Below are 20,503 nucleotides of genomic sequence, written 5' to 3' on the forward strand. Positions count from 1 at the left end.
TTTCGCACAAACAAATTATTATATACTTACTGGGATGTTTGTTTTTACCAAAAGCATGTAGCAGAAAACATTTTGGCCTCAATTTATGAAGAAATTGGATTTTTTTTTCCATTGGATATGTTTTATAAAAGAAAGTAGAAAATATGGTTTGTGTCTGTTCCAAAATTTGTGGTCTTTTTTTTTTTTTTTGTTTACATTGCAAAAAATAAAAAAAAACTCAGTGGTGATCAAATACCAACAAAAAAAGGCTCTATGTGTGTGGGAAAAAAAAAAAAAATAATTTGCGTACAGTGTTGCATGACTGAGCAATAACATTACAGAGCTGAATAGCAAAATATGCTCTGCTCATGAAGAGGATAAACATATGAAAAAAAGGGGGAAATCACTGTGCTAAACCACTATAAGTGAAGCTGCTGACACTAAAACAAAGTCCCTAGTGGATGTAACAAACGAAGTGTAGCACTAAATGTACTAATAGAACATTGTGGGGGTTATTTTTGAAAGGCAAATCCACTTCGCACTACAAGTGCAAAGTGCACTTGCAATTGCACTGAAAGTGCACTTGGATGTGCATTTGCTGTAAATCTGAGGGGTAGATATGAAATGAGGGGAAGCTCTGCTGATTTTATTATCCAATCATGTGCAAGCTAAAATGTTGCTTTTTAATTTTCCTTGCATGTCCCCCTCAGAGCTACAGCGACTGCACTTCCAGTGCAATTTCAAGTGCACTTTGCACTTGTAGTGCAAAGTGGATTTGCCTTTAGTAAATAACCCCCTATGTCTATAGTGAAATAAAAATGTGAAATAGTACAGGGCATGAAATCAAACATGTGCTATACACAAAAACGTAAACCAATAACATGTAAATACAACAATCATGTCCACTGAAGGAAAGATCAGAGCAAACAATGTCCATACAGTGACAAAAAGAAAAAAAAATGTGTATAAACACCAAATTTTTTTTTTAATAAACTTCATAAGGAATGTGTCAAATCAAATAACTGATTTAAAGCCCTCAGTGAAAAAGCGACGGGGCAAAGAAAACAAGGAGCTGGCTGTAGAACTAATTCAAAACAAGACGGACAATCTTCTAATGGAAAGTTTGTACCTTTTAAAAAAAAAAAATAACAAAATCTCCCTTTTTTGACCTGCACCATATGGAGCTTTTTCCCTTATTTTTCATCCTGGTCTGAATGTGAAAACTATTGGTCTCTAAAACGGACCCCCCATCGAGGTTCAATTTATATTTGGTCTGGAGAATCGCCTGAGCCCTGGATACCTGGCTGTATTACACTTCCCGGATCCATTTCTGTCGATTGATTGAGCACTCGTATTTGGAGTGATCCTCCTTCATGTTCCAATTGTATCCGAGTTGGTATCATCGTTTGACCATCAGGCTTTCGGGCTGATAAGAGCCCGATTGACCCACTGTCGTACGGCAAGTGGGTCCACCCTGTCTGGTAAGAAGTGTTTATCTACAACTTTACATTAGAAGATGGTCTGTGTTGTTTTGAATTAGTTCTACAGCCAGCTCCTCGTTTCCTTCGCCACATCACTTTTCACTGAGAATTTTAAATCAGTGATTTGATTGGACACATTCCTTATGAAATTTATTAACATATTTTTGGTGTTTATACACATTTTTTTTTATCACTGTTTGGACATTATTTTTGCTCTGATCGTCCCTTCATTGGACATATGATCATTGTATTTACATGTTATTGGTTTATATTTTTGTGTATAGCACATGTTCGATTTCATGCCCTGTACTATTTCACATTTTTAGTTCACTATAGACATAGTGTTCTATTAGTACATTTAGCTCTACACTTCGTTTGTTACATGAAGGGAATAAAACCTTTCAGAGTGGTTAAAGCATCACTCAACAGTAAATATTTTGATTTCAAGCAGAAGTAAAATGATTAACCTACCAGATTCATTGCTAACATCTGGACATATATATGCTCAAGTTTCCAGCTCTGCCAACCTACGACAACTGTGTTGGGTGGGTCACCGTGTATACACTGAAGGTTGCAGTAAAAAGACAAACTATGGCAGAAGTGACAGAGCTGAGCGGTTCTGGCAGACAAACTTCCCCCTGCAATTTCTGAACAATAGATCAAGCCAGTAGGTGATTGGACCAACTGTTTAATGGCCAAGTCACCAGAGTTCTCCAGTCAACTTTATACCAACATTAGACCTGCTTCAACTCATGACACAGTCCTCAAAGTGGTGTCCTCAGCTACACTTCACTGTGCACTCCTCATAACCTACTCATCAACCAACAATGGAATAGTCCACATTGAACATCTTAGATTAGTAATCATCTACAGAAACACCAGAAACCACGGCCTGCTGGAGGCACCCAAGGACTGAGTTTGGACACCGTTATACTATTGCGTGCCACTGTATGCATCCAGGTAATAACAAGATATCTTCAATAATCCTCCCCCCACCAGGTACCAACCACCAGAGCTGCTGCACAGTCACAGCCCAGCCACCACAGATACACTCCCAGCCACAGCAGCTGCACACTCAGCCACTGTCAATACCGCCTCTGCCACCACAGCTACACTCCCGGCCACAGCCCAGCCACCACAGCTGCACATCCAGTCACCACAGCTGCACCCCCAGCCACACATCCATGCATCACAGCTGTACACCCAGCCACAGCCCAGCCATCACTAATACCCCCTCTGCCACACAGCTGCACACTCAGCCACAGCAACAGCCCAGCCACACCCCTGGTCATTGCCCAGCCAGCACAGCTGCACCCCTGGCTATAGCCCAGTCGCTCCCCAAGCACCAAAGTTGTGTCCTAGCCAACAGAACTGCATTACCATTACAGTCCTACCATTAGAACTACACCACAACCCCGCCACAGTGCAGCCACCAGAGCTGCGTGCCCCCACCAGTCAAATCATCGTCACAGCCCAGCCACCACAGCTGCACCCCTGTAATCAGTGTTGTGTTCCTGTCACAGCTCAGCCACCAGAGCTTTGCTTCCACCATAGCCCAACCACCGAAGCTGCGACAACAGCCCCCTGCTACAGCCCAGCCACCAAAAATGCATCATTGTCACAGCTGCGTGCATCACTAGAGTTGTATCCCTGCCACTAGATTTACCACCAGAGCTGCACCCCCACCACAGCACAGCATCATCAGTCATCAAAGCCCACACATGAGAGCTGTGCCCTGCCCCAACCACAGTTGCATTACTGTCGAAACTTAACCAGCACAGCTGTGCCTATCACCAGAGTTGTGCCCCCATCATCATTATTACGACCAGAGCTGCAGGTCTGCTGGCAGAATTGCATCCCACCAGAGCTGGGTCCCCTCACATAACACAGGCATAAGAATCTTGACCAATTGCATAGCGGCATTAAACTCAAAATAAAACACTATATTGCAGCTTCCTAATTCTTAAATATGATGGCTGCATTCGTTTTCTTTTTTAGACTCCCCCCCCCCCCCCTTTACCTTCATTTGGTGATACAGCTAGCAAGTTATCTTTTTTCAAAAGCACAAGCTCTCCAGCAATATGTATCAGTTACAGAGATAAGACAAACCATTTAACACTGACAAGGGTTCTTACAATGATCAATATTTATGTAAACTCTTTATCCCAAAAGAAAAAAAACAGTTTGCTGTAACTGATTAAAGAGCGAGCTGGAGTTTGGCTTCTGTTATCGTATGTAAATCTGCTTAAACATTTAACACTACCCTCCCCTCAGACTGACAATGCTGCTGTGCCCCTTCATCCAGAGTGGATGCACTCCAATTAGGGAGGTGTGTTACTGGCCAGATCACCAGGTGAAAACAGAGGGAATAAATGTCTAGGGTCCCTTTCACACTTCTGCGACTTGTCCTGAGACTTGGGACTGCAAAGTCACATGACAAGCCATTCCCCATGATTTCCAATGATAACCATTCATATATGTGCGACTTCAAGTCGTGCCAACTTCAAAGAAGTCCCTGTACTACTTTGGTCCGACTTTCATGCCAGTTGAGGTCCATAGACCTCAAGTTACATACGCATTCTCTGAAATTGCGTGACTTTTAAGTCGCAGCAGTGTGAAAGGGGTCTAAGGCTGGATTCACATATATGCAAATTGGATGCGTTCTACATGGCATCCAATTTGCATGACATGTGAATGTGACCGTCTCTCAATGGAGCCAGTTGACACATGTCTGGGGTGGCCGCGGTTCAGATTCAAAAAGGGTCCAGAGCATTTTTTTGGTCCAGTTCAGGCACAAATTTACACCTGAATCACACCTGAACCGGTGAACAGGAAGGCACCGGACCCCCGGACTGCAAATCTCAGCTGTAAATATGTGAACTCAGACTAGGTTCAAACAGCCTGAGTGAATTGGATACAATTTGAACCACATCCAATTTGCATGACACATGGAAGAACTTTCTATTGTGCCTGTTCACATATGTCCGGTGCACACTTGAGAGTCCTGTCATCATTTTCTGAGCAGTGCAGTACGGCTCAGGTGCGAATTCAGCCCCATTGACTTCTATGGGAACACTTCTGAATCGCGCGTCATTCATTTGTGAACAGTGTAAAAACCTGACCTGATCCCCGATTCAAACCTTACCCTGAACCAAACCTGACCCTGACATAAAACCGGACCTTGAAATAAATAATACCTGATCCTGAGCCAAACCTGACCTGATCCTGAACCAAACCTGACCCTGACATAAAACTTGACCTGATCCTGAAATAAACCTGACCCCGACATAAAACCTGACCTGATCCTGACCCCGACATAAAACCTGACCTGATCCTGAAATAAACCTGACCCCGACATAAAACCTGACCTGATCCTGACCCCGACATAAAACCTGACCCTGAACCAAACCTGATCCTGACCCTGAACCAAACCTAACCTGATCCTGACATAAAACCTGACCTGATCCTGAAATAAACCTAAACCTGACATAAACCCTGACCCTGAAATAAACCAGACCCTGACATAAAACCTGACCTGATCCTGACCCAAACCTGACCCTGCACCAAACCTAACCTGATCCTGAAATAAACCGGACCCTGACATAAAACCTGACCTGATCCTGACCCAAACCTGACCCTGCACCAAACCTAACCTGATCCTGAAATAAACCGGACCCTGACATAAAACCTGACCTGATCCTGGCGCAAACCTGACCTTATCCTGAACCAAACCTAACCCTGAAATAAAACCTGACCTGATCCTGACCCTGACATAAAACCTGACCTGATCCTGAACCAAACCTGATCCTGACCCTGAACCAAACCTAACCTGATCCTGACCTGATCCTGAAATAAACCTGACCCTGACATAAAACCTGACCCTGGACCAAACCTAACCCTGACATAAAACCTGACCTGACCCTGAAATAAAACCTGACCCTGACATAAAACCTGACCCCGACATAAAACCTGACCTGATCCTGGCGCAAACCTGACCTGATCCTGACCCTGAACCAAACCTGATCCTGACCCAAAACCTGACCTGATCCCGAAATAAAACCTGACCTGATCCCGAAATAAAACCTGACCCTGGCGCAAACCTGACCTGATCGTGAAATAAACCTGACCCTGAAATAAACCTGACCCTGAGATAAACCTGACCCTGAGATAAACCTGACCCTGAGATAAACCTGACCCTGAGATAAACCTGACCCTGAGATAAACCTGACCCTGAGATAAACCTGACCCTGAGATAAACCTGACCCCGAAATAAAACCTGACCCGATCTTGAAATAAACCCGAACCTGACGCAAACCAGACCCTGATCCTGAAGCAAACCTGACCTGAAACGCTGAACAACTACTTTGTCAATTAGCTGTGAGAACGGAGCTTCAATTTGCACCGCACATGTGTGAACCCAGCCTAAGAATAGAAAACGAATGCATCACATCTAATGCATGGTAATCTGCAATATAATACATTTTTGGTTTGGGGATTAATACTGCTCTAACTCCAAGTACTGAGAAGCGTCTGCAACACTTCCATCCACAATAAGAGTTGCATTTTTACTGCAAATAAACAAAGTCTCGTAGACAGCACTGAGCCGTGTTGTTGCTCTAATAAGACTCCGGTCATAGAAAAGCCACGTGTCCTTCCAGCCCCATCATCAGAGCGGTGTCCTCCTAAAGGGGACCTGTCATACGATCGGTCACAGATGGGGCTCCCGTCCAGTGCTGGGCTGACACCTCAGTCCCCTGACATGGACCCGGGACACCCCAGACCGGAGTCAGGCCCTGGCTCTGTGCAGTAGCTCTGGTTGTGACCGCCCTGACAGGTCCTCTTTAAGGCTCCATATGAAGATGTCCCATGGATACAGGCCCCTGGCTTGTCCCATGTGCTGTCAGAGGGCCCTGTGTACCAGAGCCCAGCACCCCTCACCTACCACAGCAATCCAGAGTCTGGAGGCTGCAGCAGGAGGAGTGAGACTCTATGGCTCAGTGCTGTGGGCTGGGAACTTCAGCAAACCATCTCCCAGTTGGGGCCCAGAGAAGATCCCAGGGGCCACACAGAATTCCAAGCTGTGACCCCCCTCAGCCCCCCCCATGGCCCAGGATGGGCTCCCCTCTTACCCCGTGTCCTCAGGGTGATCTCATGGTCACTTCCGGCCTCTCTCAGGCAGAGCATTCACTAGATAAGTAGTGTGGCCCCTGAGCTGGGCTCCGGGGGGGCCCCCTGTCCCTCTCAGGCCCGGTCAGCGCTTCCCCTCCACCCCCACATCCAGCTGGGAGCCGGAGGGCAGCGCTCCCTCTCTCACCCGCTCCCCGGGGCTCAACACGACACCCCTCGGCGACTCCCCCGGCCGCTTCTAGCTCCCTGGCTCCTCAGGAAAAAGATGGGAGTTTTCCAACTGCGCATGTCCGGGCCAGGCCGGGGGAAGGGGAGGGGAGGGGACCCAGGGTGCACCGCGGCCAGGAGATTCCCGGAAGTGACGGAAGCCCGGAACAGGTCGTCGGCTGTCTCCAAGGTGACGGTACTGGGGGGCGGGGCTGGAGAATGCTGGGGTCACGTGGTGGAAAGTAGTGGAGAGCGGGAGATACACTCATACGGGGTTCTCCGGGGAACAGGTGAGAGCCGGATGCTGACTGAGAGTAATGCACCCTCCATGCTGACAGAGGACCCTGCACCTCCAGTACTGACTGAGAGTAATGCACCCTCCATGCTGACTGAGGACCCTGCCCCTCCAGTACTGACTGAGAGTAATGCACCCTCCATGCTGACAGAGGACCCTGCTCCTCCAGTACTGACTGAGAGTAATGCACCCTCCATGCTGACTGAGGACCCTGTACCTCCAGTACTGACTGAGAGTAATGCACCCTCCATGCTGACAGAGGACCCTACACCTCCAGTACTGACTGAGAGTAATGCACCCTCCATGCTGACTGAGGACCCTGCACCTCCAGTACTGACTGAGAGTAATGCACCCTCCATGCTGACTGAGGACCCTGCCCCTCCAGTACTGACTGAGAGTAATGCCCCTCCATGCTGACAGAGGACCCTGCACCTCCAGCGCTGACTGAGAGCAATGCACCCTCCATGCTGACTGAGAGTAATGCACCCTCCATGCTCACCAAGGACCCTGCTCGTCCAGCGCTGACTGAGAATAATGCACCCTCCATGCTGACAGAGGATCCTGCACCTCCAGCACTAACTAAGAGTAATGCACCCTCCATGCTGACTGAGGACCCTGCACCTCCATCACTGACTGAGAGCAATGCACCCTCCATGCTGACAGAGGACCCTGCACCTCCATCACTGACTGAGAGCATTGCACCCTCCATGCTCACTGAGGACCCTGAGCCTTCAGCACTGACTGAGAACAATGCACCCTCCATGCTCACTGAGGACCCTGAGCCTTCAGCACTGACTGAGAACAATGCACCCTCCATGCTCACTAAGGACCCTGCACCTCCAGCACTGACTGAGAACAATGCACCCTCCATGCTCACTAAGGACCCTGCACCTCCAGCACTGACTGAGAGCAATGCACCCTCCATGCTGACTGAGGACCCTGCACCTCCAGCACTGACTGAGAGCAATGCACCCTCCATGCTGACTGAGGACCCTGCACCTCCAGGACTGACTGAGAGCAATGCACCCTCTATGCTGACTGAGTGCCCTGCACTGATGAAAACACTGACAGCCTCCACACTGACTGTAGCAATACATTGACAGCACAGTAATGACTGAGGACATTTATTGAGCGCTCCACTGAGAATTCTACACCCTCCACACTGACTGGGTGACCTCCCTGGAACCCTCTCACTGACTGGGAACTGTAGACACCGACATCTGAGGACCCTGAAAGCAAAGATTTCCGTTCACTGGGTGTGGGGGACCTGGTGCTGACTGAGGACCCGGGACTCCTCTCGCTGACTGGTCACGGAGGACCCTGGACTCCTCTCGCTGACTGGTCACGGAGGACCCGGGACTCCTCTCGCTGACTGGTCGCGGAGGACCCGGGACTCCTCTCGCTGACTGGTCGCGGAGGACCCGGGACTCCTCTCGCTGACTGGTCGCGGAGGACCCGGGACTCCTCTCGCTGACTGGTCGCGGAGGACCCGGGACTCCTCTCGCTGACTGGTCACGGAGGACCCGGGACTCCTCTCGCTGACTGGTCACGGAGGACCCGGGACTCCTCTCGCTGACTGGTCACGGAGGACCCGGGACTCCTCTCGCTGACTGGTCACGGAGGACCCGGGACTCCTCTCGCTGACTGGTCACGGAGGACCCGGGACTCCTCTCGCTGACTGGTCACGGAGGACCCGGGACTCCTCTCGCTGACTGGTCACGGAGGACCCGGGACTCCTCTCGCTGACTGGTCACGGAGGACCCGGGACTCCTCTCGCTGACTGGTCACGGAGGACCCGGGACTCCTCTCGCTGACTGGTCACGGAGGACCCGGGACTCCTCTCGCTGACTGGTCACGGAGGACCCGGGACTCCTCTCGCTGACTGGTCACGGAGGACCCGGGACTCCTCTCGCTGACTGGTCACGGAGGACCCGGGACTCCTCTCGCTGACTGGTCACGGAGGACCCGGGACTCCTCTCGCTGACTGGTCACGGAGGACCCGGGACTCCTCTCGCTGACTGGTCACGGAGGACCCGGGACTCCTCTCGCTGACTGGTCACGGAGGACCCGGGACTCCTCTCGCTGACTGGTCACGGAGGACCCGGGACTCCTCTCGCTGACTGGTCACGGAGGACCCGGGACTCCTCTCGCTGACTGGTCACGGAGGACCCGGGACTCCTCTCGCTGACTGGTCACGGAGGACCCGGGACTCCTCTCGCTGACTGGTCACGGAGGACCCGGGACTCCTCTCGCTGACTGGTCACGGAGGACCCGGGACTCCTCTCGCTGACTGGTCACGGAGGACCCGGGACTCCTCTCGCTGACTGGTCACGGAGGACCCGGGACTCCTCTCGCTGACTGGTCACGGAGGACCCGGGACTCCTCTCGCTGACTGGTCACGGAGGACCCGGGACTCCTCTCGCTGACTGGTCACGGAGGACCCGGGACTCCTCTCGCTGACTGGTCACGGAGGACCCGGGACTCCTCTCGTCCTCTCGCTGACTGGTCACGGAGGACCCGGGACTCCTCTCGTCCTCTCGCTGACTGGTCACGGAGGACCCGGGACTCCTCTCGCTGACTGGTCACGGAGGACCCGGGACTCCTCTCGCTGACTGGTCACGGAGGACCCGGGACTCCTCTCGTCCTCTCGCTGACTGGTCACGGAGGACCCGGGACTCCTCTCGTCCTCTCGCTGACTGGTCACGGAGGACCCGGGACTCCTCTCGTCCTCTCGCTGACTGGTCACGGAGGACCCGGGACTCCTCTCGTCCTCTCGCTGACTGGTCATGGAGGACTCGGGACTCCTCTCGCTGACTGGAGTTAAACATTGTTTAACTTCAGGATTGGGGATTCAGTATCTATCCTGTTTTAAAACCAGTAATACCCAGTCTCACCCTGCTCTGCACATGCTCAGTTGCTCTCCATTTTTAGGCACTGCCAAGTTTGTAGAGGCCGATCTGCTGACAGCCTTAAACCGGAATTAAACCCTCCTATCCTTCACAGCCAAGAAAGCTGCTTCTGTTTGATCTGCAACTGTCATGGTGCTGCTCATGTGATCAGTTATGACACCAGCCATTTGATGGTTTGACAGTTTGGTTGAGGACACAATTAAATGTGTCAGTTAGCAATCCCCACATTCCAAGAATGTAAATTTTTTTTCAATCTGTTAAATCAATTGATTTAGTTCCACTTTATGATTTACTGATGCTCAGGGGCTCTGGTCTAAAGCAAAATAGCAGCTTCCAGCAAGAAGAAACAGGAGCAATGCTGGAGGCAATTTACAGCACACACTAATTTTGGTAGCATTATTATTAATGTAGAATGAATGTTCATTGCTAAAGAACATCATTTTTTTTTATCAAGTTGTTATAGGTAAAGTTCTTCTTTACACTTATTGTATGTAGGCTGCTGTTGCTGACCTTCTACTGGAAATTTCTTTTGCCTGGCTTTTTTTTTTTTTGCCAGGAACAAGCATGCTGCAAGTCAAGTCAGAAATCCTTATACATCTACTAGGCTATTGAAAAGCAATAGGGGTTTTTGAATTTGCAGAGAAGCGAGGCAGCTGATTTTTTTTTCCAACAGGAGAGTTGGCTAATAGCAGCCCCCAGTCAGTACAGGTGTCTCTTTGGGGGGGCGGTCTCTGGTTTATTATGTTTTTTGGGTAATCTTCATATGGTGGTAATGTTGACTGTATCTTCTCACCTGCAGCAGATTCAAACTTCATGTAATGAGTAAACGGAAAAGCAAGGACAAGAGTCTCCCCATAGGAGAATGTATTTCCCAGGTATGATCTTCAGTCATTATTTTCAGTTGTACAGGGGTAGAATTACTTGGGGTGAGCTACGTATAGTGTACAGTACAAATATCACAGCTGTGGGGAGCCCCTGCCTTTTCTACATGCACAATTTCCATACTGAACCCAACTCTGCTTTATGATTTGTAGTGGGACTTATTAAAGTGTTACTAAACCCCAGACCCTGCATTCTCTATATCTGGTCTCCTACAGTACACAGAACATGGAAATTACATTTATTTTAGTAACTATAAACTGCTAAATACCTTTTCTCATCAGCAGTATATGGCAGGCTTGTGACTTCTATCAGTTCCTGGTGAAGCTTGTAGGAAGAGTTTTCATATTGCACTTAGGGCTGCAACTAACAATTATTTTCATAATCGATTAGTTGGCCGATTATTGTTTCGATTAATCGGTTAATAACCTTAAAAAAAAAGTGTGGTGTATAATTTAGTTAATATGTAAAGTTTTTAAAAAAAAGGCAATTCATTCTTAAATATCTCTATGCAGTGGTAAATATAAACAACCAACTATATGGTTAGGGAGCAAAATATTGAATCCAGACAGAAGAGATATACTGTATATTCACTATTAGAGGAGATATACAGTATACACTATTAGAAGAGAAATACTGTTTTTTGGCCAATTTGTTGTTGGGCAGATTAAAAAATACAAATTGCTGCAAAAACGCATTACATGCTTTTCTGCAGCTTCTCCATTGAAGTATATTGAACCTAAAAAGCACCATTTTGCATTAAGAAAAAAAAAAGTCCTTGACCCTTTCCAAATACGCAGCGGCTGAAAAAAAGCATAGATGTGAACGTGTCCCATAGGAAACCATGTTAAATTAACTGTAGTGTGTTTCTGCAAAAAGCACCAAAAAACACATAAATGTGAACCAGGTCTAAGACGTTTAGTAACATAATGGGGTTAAAAGAAACTAAAATGAGCCCTTTATAGTACAAAAAAAGCAAATAATCGCAACTGTAAGGGGTTCATTTTTTTTACTGTAGAACGGTGAAAGTAATATTTACAGTAGCGATTTGCTCTTTTTGTACTATAAAGGGCTCATTTTATTTTTTTAACCCCACTATTTTACTGGCCGATTAATCGATTATGAAAATAGTAATCGATTACCTGGCTGATCCTGCCTGGTTCTGTCCTCCTCCTTGTAAACTGACCACGGTTTATCATGGCTGATATCAAGTCCTGACACCTTGGTCAGTTTTTACGTGCCTTCGTCATCCGCAGCTCTCCCCTCTGCTCTCCCCTGTCTTCTCACCCCTCCCTGTCTGTCAGCTCCTTCCACTGCCTAGCCCTCCCCTCCTGTTGCGATAATAGCTACACTATAAACCTATCATCCCCTCTGTAAAATAACATTATGTGCCCCAGTGTCTGTTGTATAAAAAAAAAAATGCTGATTATACCTTATATCGGAGCATATCCCAAAACTCACATGACTCCTCAGCTGTCTCTCATGCTCGGCCCTATAGCTGTCAGCCGAGCAGAGGAGAGAGCCGAGGAGTCACTTAAGCGCCAGGACACGCTCTAAGGTAAAATCAGCATTTTTTTTTATATATACATAGCATGACCCCCCAAGGGGCTGCTTGGATTTACCTGCTCATCTGCACTGCAATGACTTAATGAACATGCCAACCCACCTGACACTCTGGGTTCAGATTTCTTTGCACCACCTTAAAGCAATAAGTCCGCGTTTATGTTCTGATAATGTTTACTAGAACAGTTCAAAGAAGATATTGTCACAAAGAGGAGGTAATAGATCTGCTGAGTTTTAGGCAACAGTGCCAACTCAGCAAAGGAGTTCCTCCTAATAACACAAAACAAAATATTTGCAGGTAAACAGTCACTCAAAAATTTGGAAGACTTTCTGTTCCTAGGGAAATGAAAAACAGATGACCTCCACCAGTGTTCCAAGGACAAGGACCTAGTAGTCGGCACCCTTCGGGTTCAGATAGCGGCCCTCTCGGTCTGTCTCGATACAGGACTGGCAAAGGAAGACATTAAACATTTCTTGGTGGCCAAGGAAGGCATTTCCCTGGTCTCCAAGGGCAGTTTCCCATTATGAGACTTGACAAGGGTGTTAGGCGTTATCTAAACACCATTTGAACCTGTAGAGGAGGTTCCCTTTAAGTTTCTAACCTTAAAAATATAATTTCTGTTAGCAATTACCAGGGCCAGGAGGGTTGGGGACCTACAAGGGCTGTCCATGAAGGAACCCTTCTTATTGATACAGCCAGATAGTCACCCTCAGGCCAGACCCTTTGTTATCTACTAAAGGTAGCATCCTTATTTCATAGGGACGCAAGATATAATATTGCTGTCTTTTTGTGATAAACCAAAGAACGAGAAAGAAAAGAAATGTCCTTGTCTGGATGTAAGAAGGTGTCTCCTTACCTATTTACAGAGAACTAAAGAGTTTAGGAGATCCAATCACCTACTAGTTTTGTACGCTGGGCCAAGGAAGGGACTTCAGGCTTCTAAAGCCTCAGTCTCCAGATGGATCAGGGGAGCTATCTCCCTGGCTTATGAGAGTTCTGGAGTTCCAGCACCAGCAAAGGTTAAAGCCCATTCAACCAGGTCACTAACAACTTCCTGGGCTGAAAAAGCAGCGGCCACCTGGTCTGGTCAGGATACGTTCCTGAAGCACTACCGTTTGGAAGTGTTGTTACAGCAAGACTTGGCCTTCGGCCGGAAGGTCCTACAAGCTGTGGTCCCACCCTGAAGGTAGGCCTGTGTTTACTTGATTATCTTCTCAGGTGTGCCGTCCTGGAAGGTGATAGGAGAAAACCTATGTTTAGACTTGCCAGTAACGGTATTTCTACGAAACTTCCAGGACGGCAGGCCTACTTCCCGTCCTATGTGGAGGGAAAAATGAGCTGAACACTAGGTGGTGAGTACCTATGTGGAGTGATTCTCCTTGTGAACCGGTTCGGGATTACTTTATTACAAACTGGGGATCAAGGGGAAGGGTGGGGACTTACAACAAGCTGTCCAATTGATTGTTTTTCCTGTAGGGAGGAGCCCTCATCTCAGGTGTGCCGTCCTGGAAGGTTCGTAGAAAGTAACAATTTTTTTTTTTTTTCCTAAACTGTTGGGTTTTTTTTTGTTTTATAGTGCAAAAATTATTAAACCGCATAGGTGATCAAACGCCACCAAAAGAAAGCTCTACTTTTTGGGGAAAAAAAGGACATCAATTTAGTTTTTCTTTGTTATGTAGTGTCTGTTTTTGTTTATGTGATTCTGTTTGGATAATTTGTTTGTATTGTTTTAACCTCTTGCTTACTGGGCACTTAAACCCCCCTCCTGATCAGACCAATTTTCAACTTTCAGCGCTGTCACACTTTGAATGACAATTGCGCAGTCATACTACACTGTACTCAAAAGAAATGTTTATCATTTTTTTTTTCACAAAAATTTAGCTTTCTTTTGGTGGTATTTAATCACCATTTGGGTTTTTATTTTTTGCTAAACAAACAAAAAAAAGACACATTTTTGAAAAAAAAAATCATATTTCATAGTTTGTTTTAAAAATTTTGCAAACTGGTCATTTTTCTCCTTTATTGATATTTGCTGATGAGGCTGCACTGATGGACACTGATAAGATGGCACTGATGGGCACTGGTAGGTGGAACCGATGGGCACTGATAGATGGCACTGGTAGGTGGTATTGATAGGCAGCACTGGTAATAACGCACTGGTGATTTATAGGCTGCACTGATGGGTGGCACTGTGGGCACTTGTAGGTGATGCTGGTGGGCACTGGTAGGTGACGCTGGTGACACCTCCGCGATTGGGACCAATGTCCCTCTCACAGCCGCCGGTGATCGGCTTTTTTTTTCCTCCTCACGTCCAGCGTGAGGAGGAAAAATAGCCGATTACCGGCTCTGTTTACATCATATGATCAGCTGTCATTGGCTGACAGCTGATCACGTGGTAAGGGGTCGGGATGGTCCCCTTACTCCAATCTGTGATCAGGGGAGTCTCAGACTCGCTGATCACAGAGTGCGCTCCCTGCAGGGGGCGCGCTGGCCGCTCAAGCACGGGAGGACATCCAGGGACGATTTGTTTGGGTACAACGTCGCATGACCGTGCAATTGTCAGTTCAAGCGAGGCAGTGCCGTATCGCAAAAAATAGCCTGGCCGTTAAGGGCTGAAGAGGTTAAAGGATAAGTTCACCTTTTAGAAAAAAATAATAAATGCACATTTTTTTTGCAGGTAAAAAAATTGTGCATTTATTATTATTTTTGTTTCTTTTGGAGCCTGTAAAGCATTGCACCAAGGTAAAAAAAAAACACTCCACTTTCTGTCCTACCCACCCCCATCCCTAAACACTCACCTGACTCTTGCCACTGCGGATTTATTTGGAGGTGCAGGCTCTGGGACTGGTATCCTGATCATGGGCTCTTTACTTAGAGTTCCTGACCCGGGACATAAGATCAGCAAGAGAGGTCTCTCCTGCATATTTTCACCGAGTCAGTGACTGAAGTTTATAGCTCCACAGCCTTCGCAACAAATCAGTCATCACTGTTCCCATGTGCAGTTTTATCCCTGCAGCATGATTTGTCTGAAAAGCATTATCGGGTGTCATATTGGATGGAGGTTTGTGTGGCTCATGTGCTTTGGCTCGGAAATATGTCAGCTAATTGTGACCTTTCTTTTCTCATATAGGTACAGGCTCACCTGCGACTGAGGCTGCTTCAGCTAGCCCACCCTGGCAAGAGATGTGGGGTGGAATCTCAGCACAAGTAAGTTTATCTCTGTACAGGATTTCCTATATGCAAATACATGTACCTTCGAGTCAGATGACTTTTAACGTGTACTTTGCAGGGCAAAGTAAATTTTTTTTTTTACGTACTCTGACCAGAGCAATACAGTGTTACCATAGTACCAGTCTATAATTTTAATTGTAGGTTTATTTTAACAGTGAGAGACAGAATAACAACAAAAAAATCCAGAAAAATGCATTTCAAAAAAGTTATAAATTGATTTGCATTTTAATGAGTGAAATACCTATTTGACTTTTATGCAAACCATGACTTAGTACTTGGTGGCAAAACCCTTGTTGGCAGTCAGAGGTCAGATGTTTCTTGTAGTTGGCCACAAGGTTTGCACACATTGAGGGATTTTGTCCCACTCCTCTTTGCAGATCCTCTCCAAGCCATCAAGGTTTAGAGGCTGTCGTTTGCTAAATCAAACCTTCAGCTCCCTCCACATACTTTCTGTGGGATTAAAGTCTGGAGACTGGCTAGGCAATTCCATGACCTTAATGTGCTGCTTCTTGAGCTACTTCTTTGTTGCCTTGGCCGTGTGTTTTGGGTCATTGTCATGCTGGAAATACCCATCCACGACCCATTTTCATTGCCCTGACTTGAGGGAAGGAGGTTCTTGCCCAAGATTCGATGGGACATGGCCCCGTTCATCATCCCCTTGAAGTTGTCCTGTCTCCTTAGCACAAAACACTCCTCAAAGCATAATGTTTCCGCCTTCGTGTTTGACGGTGGGGATGGTGTTCTTCGGATCATAGGCAGCATTTCTCCTCCTCCAAACACGGCACGTTGAGTTGATGGCAAAGGGCTTGATTTTGGTGTCATCTAACCACAACACTTTCACCTAGTTCACCTTTGAATCACTCGGATGTTCATTGGCAAGCTTCAGATGGGCCTGTACTTGTGCTTTTCTTGAGCAGGGAGACCTTGCGGGCTCTGTAGGATTTCAGTCCTTCACGGCGTAGTGTTACCAATTATATGTGCCAGCTACCTTGAGATCATTGACAAAATTCTCCCGTGTAGTTCTGGGCTGGTTCCTCACCATTCTTATGATCATTGAAACTCTAGAAGGTGAGATCTTGCATGGAGCTCCAGACCGAGGGAGATTTTCTGTTTCTTCCATTTGTGAATAATCGCACCAACTGTTGTCACCCTCTCACCAAGCTGCTTGGCGATGGTCTTGTAGCCCATTCCAGCCTTGTGTAGGTCTACAATCATGTCCCTGACATTCTTAGACAGCTCTTTGGTCTTGGCCATGGTGGAGAAATTGGAATCTGATTGCTTCTGTGAACAGGTGTCTTTTTTTTTTTTTTTTTTTTATACAGGTAACAAGCTGAGAATAGGAGCACTCCCATTAATAGAGTTTTCCTAATCTCAGCTCGTTACCTGTATAGAAGACGCCTAGGAGCCAGATATCTTGCTGATTGATGGAGGATCAAATACTTATTTCACTCATTAAAATGCAAATCAATTTATAACTTTTTTGAAATGTGTTTTTCTGGGTTTTTTTGTTATTTTGTCTCTTAAGGTTAAAATAAACCTACCATTAAAATGATAGACTGACAATTTCTTTGAGTGGGCAAATGTACATAATCAGCAGGGGATCAAATACTTTTTTCTCTCACTGTATGTATACACTTCCTGTATACGTGTGGCTGCAGGGTGGGGAATGCCTTATGACTGGCTGGCTGCAATGACCTCAAAAACAGAAAAGGGCACGCTAGCAGAAAACAGTCCACAGTTAGTATGTGGCTAACAGTACATGAATGGGGGCCCGTGAAAATCCAAGTATGCCTAGGTGCCTGACTCAGTGGCTGCCACTGATTGAAGTGCTAGAAAGAACTCTGTGGATAAATGAGAAGAGAAGCAGCGCTTTCTAAGTGTAGCATTAAGGTACTGGCTTTATTAAACGACCAAGTGACAGCTCACAACAGTAAGAAGGAAAAGAGTTCATCTAGATAACAATGCTGTGGTGGATTTGGAAGTAAAGCCCTTAGCTGTGCTGGTGGCTCCCAGCACTTCCTGGTAGGTCCGGGTCCCCTGGGGAGGCAGAAGTTTTGTCATCACTGAAAGTGGAAACCGTGGGCGTGTCATACGGTCGGAACATGCGTGCTCCATGAGGTCATCAGAAACCCTTCCTAAGAAAACAGGTGTTGTGAACCAGAAAGCCCCCCCGGCTTCTTTTTCCTTTTTATTGAAGGAAATTTCAGCAGATACACCTTTTGTCTGCAGAATATGCCTGATACACCTCTTGGGCTTTAGGGGTGTCAGTCACAGCTGCTGTGTCTTGTGCGATGCACACAACTTCCATAGCATCTGTTTAAACTGGGCGAGAATTACTTCAGGGCTCACTCCCTGCTCACTAAGACTCAGGAACTGCAGCTATTGGTGTATGTTGCTTTCTATGTGTGAATACAGTGTTGTTTCTTGGTGAATACAACTAACCTGCCTTATTGTATTAGGTGTTATGTGCTGTATTATTCCCTTATGCAGTAGCAGAAAGGAGTACAGAAGGAGAACTAATGTCTTATACTGTACAGTATGATCTCATTGCAAACACATGTAGCACAATGTCTGGTTCACCGTTTTCTATTGTTGACATTTAGCTAAAGTTATAATAATCACATTCCACCCAGCCTATAGCACAATGATGGCTGGGCAGTTGCTCTGGTTCTGACTGGAGGTCATATGGCGGAGTTCATTAGTGCAGTGTGTCACTCCAACACGCTGCATCTCCTATCACGTTAAAGAGCCTATGATGTAGGCTCTTTACCATGTGATCAGCTGTGTCCAATCACGGCTGATCACAGCATAACTAGGAAGTGCCCGTTATCAGCGTTCTTCTATTCACGTTGACAGGGCATAAGTAGAGGAGACCCGATAAGTGTCTCTCCAGATGGGAGTCTGCACTGATAAACAGTGCTGCCACATCAGCGCAGCCTCATCAGTGCACATTCGTGAAGGAGAAAACTTCATTATTTACAAAATTTTATAACCGAAACCAAAACTTCTTTCTTTTTTTTTTTTTTTCAAAATTTTCCCTCCTTTTTTATTTGTTTAGCAAAAAAACAGGGGTGATTAAGTACCGCCAGAAGAAAGCTCTATCTTTCTCAAAAAAATGGTAAAAATTTAATTTGGGTACAGTGTTGCATGACCGTGTAAGGGTCATTAAAAGTGCGACTGCACTGAAAGCTGAAAATTGGCCTGGGCAGGAAGGTTGTGAAAGGGCCCAGTATTGAAGTGGTTCAGCTGGCCATACACTGGTAGATTTTAGAGCAAACGTTCATACAAACATTTTCCCGAAAGTTCTTGATATATTCAACTTCAAACTTAACATATATCGTTTCAAAGTACTGTACTTCAAAATTCTGTTTGTTTTTATAGTGAAACTTATGTTCCACTATAACAAAGAGCAAGCTGGCAGGCTTTTATTGCAGAAGAGACATGCAATGTCTCTCCTGCAGTAAAATACCTCTGTTTGCCCGCTCGCTGTTTACTCATGCACAGCTCAGTTTACAGTGCTAGCCTCATCTCTGTGTGCCAGAATGACATGCACAGTGAATACACCTGAAGACCAGCACACAGGAAGAGGGGCCATTGGAAAGGTTAGTATTAACCCCTTTTGTTCCGCTTTAACATTCCGTTTTGGAACAAATGGACTTTACTCAATAAAAACCACATATACTGTTAGAAATTCATTTGAGAAAAATTTTTTGTCCTTCAAATTTTCTTGTCGCTGCATTCGAAAACACGTCAATTTGACCATGCTAATGATTAGAACATTAAACGAAAGTTCCTAAAAAGAAAAAATTCAAAGGAAATTCTACTAGTGTAAAGCCAGGCTTAGATGCTGATAGATGTAATTTGCTGTTGACTAGGTTTTACTGCAGGAATGTGCTGACTCCTCACTTGCACAGATCAATGCAAAGCAAATTAAAAATAGGAAGATGAAACAGGATAAGGTATTTTTTTTTTCTTTCATTTTTAGGTTAGAAAACCTTAGATAATTATTATGGCTTGTTTAGATGCGGGTACTATGCAGGTACATTTTTCTGTAGCGCTAGGCAGGTATGCTGTCATGCATCAATGTGAAATTTCTTCGTGTGTTGACATGACTTCTATGGGCCTCCCAAAACACTTAGGCAGCCCACAGATGAGTCATGTTTTTTTTTTTTTTTTTTTTTTTTTTCTCCTTCAACCAGCGGGTTGAAAAAAAAAAAAAAAAACTGACCTGATATTACCCTAGCCACACATTCGAGGTGGATGAGGGAATCCTCCCCGCTGTGTCTTTGTATTCTGTCGGTGGGGCGATTTCCCCACCGTCAGAATACGCTGGTCAGGGTTGCCGGCTATAGTGAGCAGCGAAAATCCAACAGGGTGATTGCACAGAAATCCATCGGCAGATTGACCTGCTGAACCTAACAAATTTTGATCCATGTATGTCCAGCCTAAAACATGTTAAAGTGTTTGTAACCCTAAAGCATTTAAAGCATTTTATACAGCAAGGTGCTTGTGCTGTGTCATTTGGCCCCCTGTATCACCTAAAAAACCTGGCTGATCCTGCCAGCTTCTGCCCTCCCCACTGTAAACTGACCATGGTTTATCATGGCTGCTGAACCCTGACACTGTAGTCAGTTTACGTGCCTCCATCATCCGCACTCTCTTCTATCTTCCTCCCCCTCCCCCCCACGCCTGTCAGCTCTGTCCTCTCCATGATCCTCCCCTCCTGCTGGTAAAATAATAGTGTTTTATATCTCTACAATCCCCTCTGTTGGATAACAACATGTGCCCCACTGTATGTCCTTTATTTAAAAAAAGCCAATATCTACCTTAT

At 46.3% G+C, this 20,503-nt stretch overlaps 2 protein-coding genes across 8 annotated transcripts in view; one reads left to right on the forward strand and one right to left on the reverse strand.

Moving 5' to 3' along the window:
• The window catches only part of MBD5 (methyl-CpG binding domain protein 5), a 122,381-nt gene extending 115,440 nt beyond the window's left edge, over positions 1 to 6,941 (reverse strand). For 2 of the 3 annotated variants that reach the window (XM_073634213.1, XM_073634212.1), the window contains exon 1: positions 6,590 to 6,941. The gene's annotated coding sequence lies outside the window, so the exon portion shown is untranslated. The remainder of the gene's footprint in view (positions 1 to 6,589) is intronic. The other variant, XM_073634214.1, reaches the window with a different exon arrangement.
• A 4-nt stretch (positions 6,942 to 6,945) lies between these two features.
• Positions 6,946 to 20,503, forward strand: part of ORC4 (origin recognition complex subunit 4) — an 83,723-nt gene continuing 70,165 nt past the window's right edge. The window contains exons 1-4 of one of the 5 annotated variants that reach the window (XM_073634215.1): positions 6,946 to 7,084; positions 10,798 to 10,873; positions 13,918 to 13,953; positions 15,572 to 15,648. In XM_073634215.1, the coding sequence (XP_073490316.1) occupies positions 10,817 to 10,873; positions 13,918 to 13,953; positions 15,572 to 15,648 (170 nt within the window). In that variant the 5' untranslated portion in view covers positions 6,946 to 7,084; positions 10,798 to 10,816. The remainder of the gene's footprint in view (positions 7,085 to 10,797; positions 10,874 to 13,917; positions 13,954 to 15,571; positions 15,649 to 20,503) is intronic. The other 4 variants (XM_073634216.1, XM_073634217.1, XM_073634218.1 and 1 more) reach the window with 4 other exon arrangements.

The sequence above is a fragment of the Aquarana catesbeiana genome, linkage group LG06, assembly GCF_042186555.1.
Source record: "Aquarana catesbeiana isolate 2022-GZ linkage group LG06, ASM4218655v1, whole genome shotgun sequence".
NCBI lineage: Eukaryota > Metazoa > Chordata > Amphibia > Anura > Ranidae > Aquarana > Aquarana catesbeiana.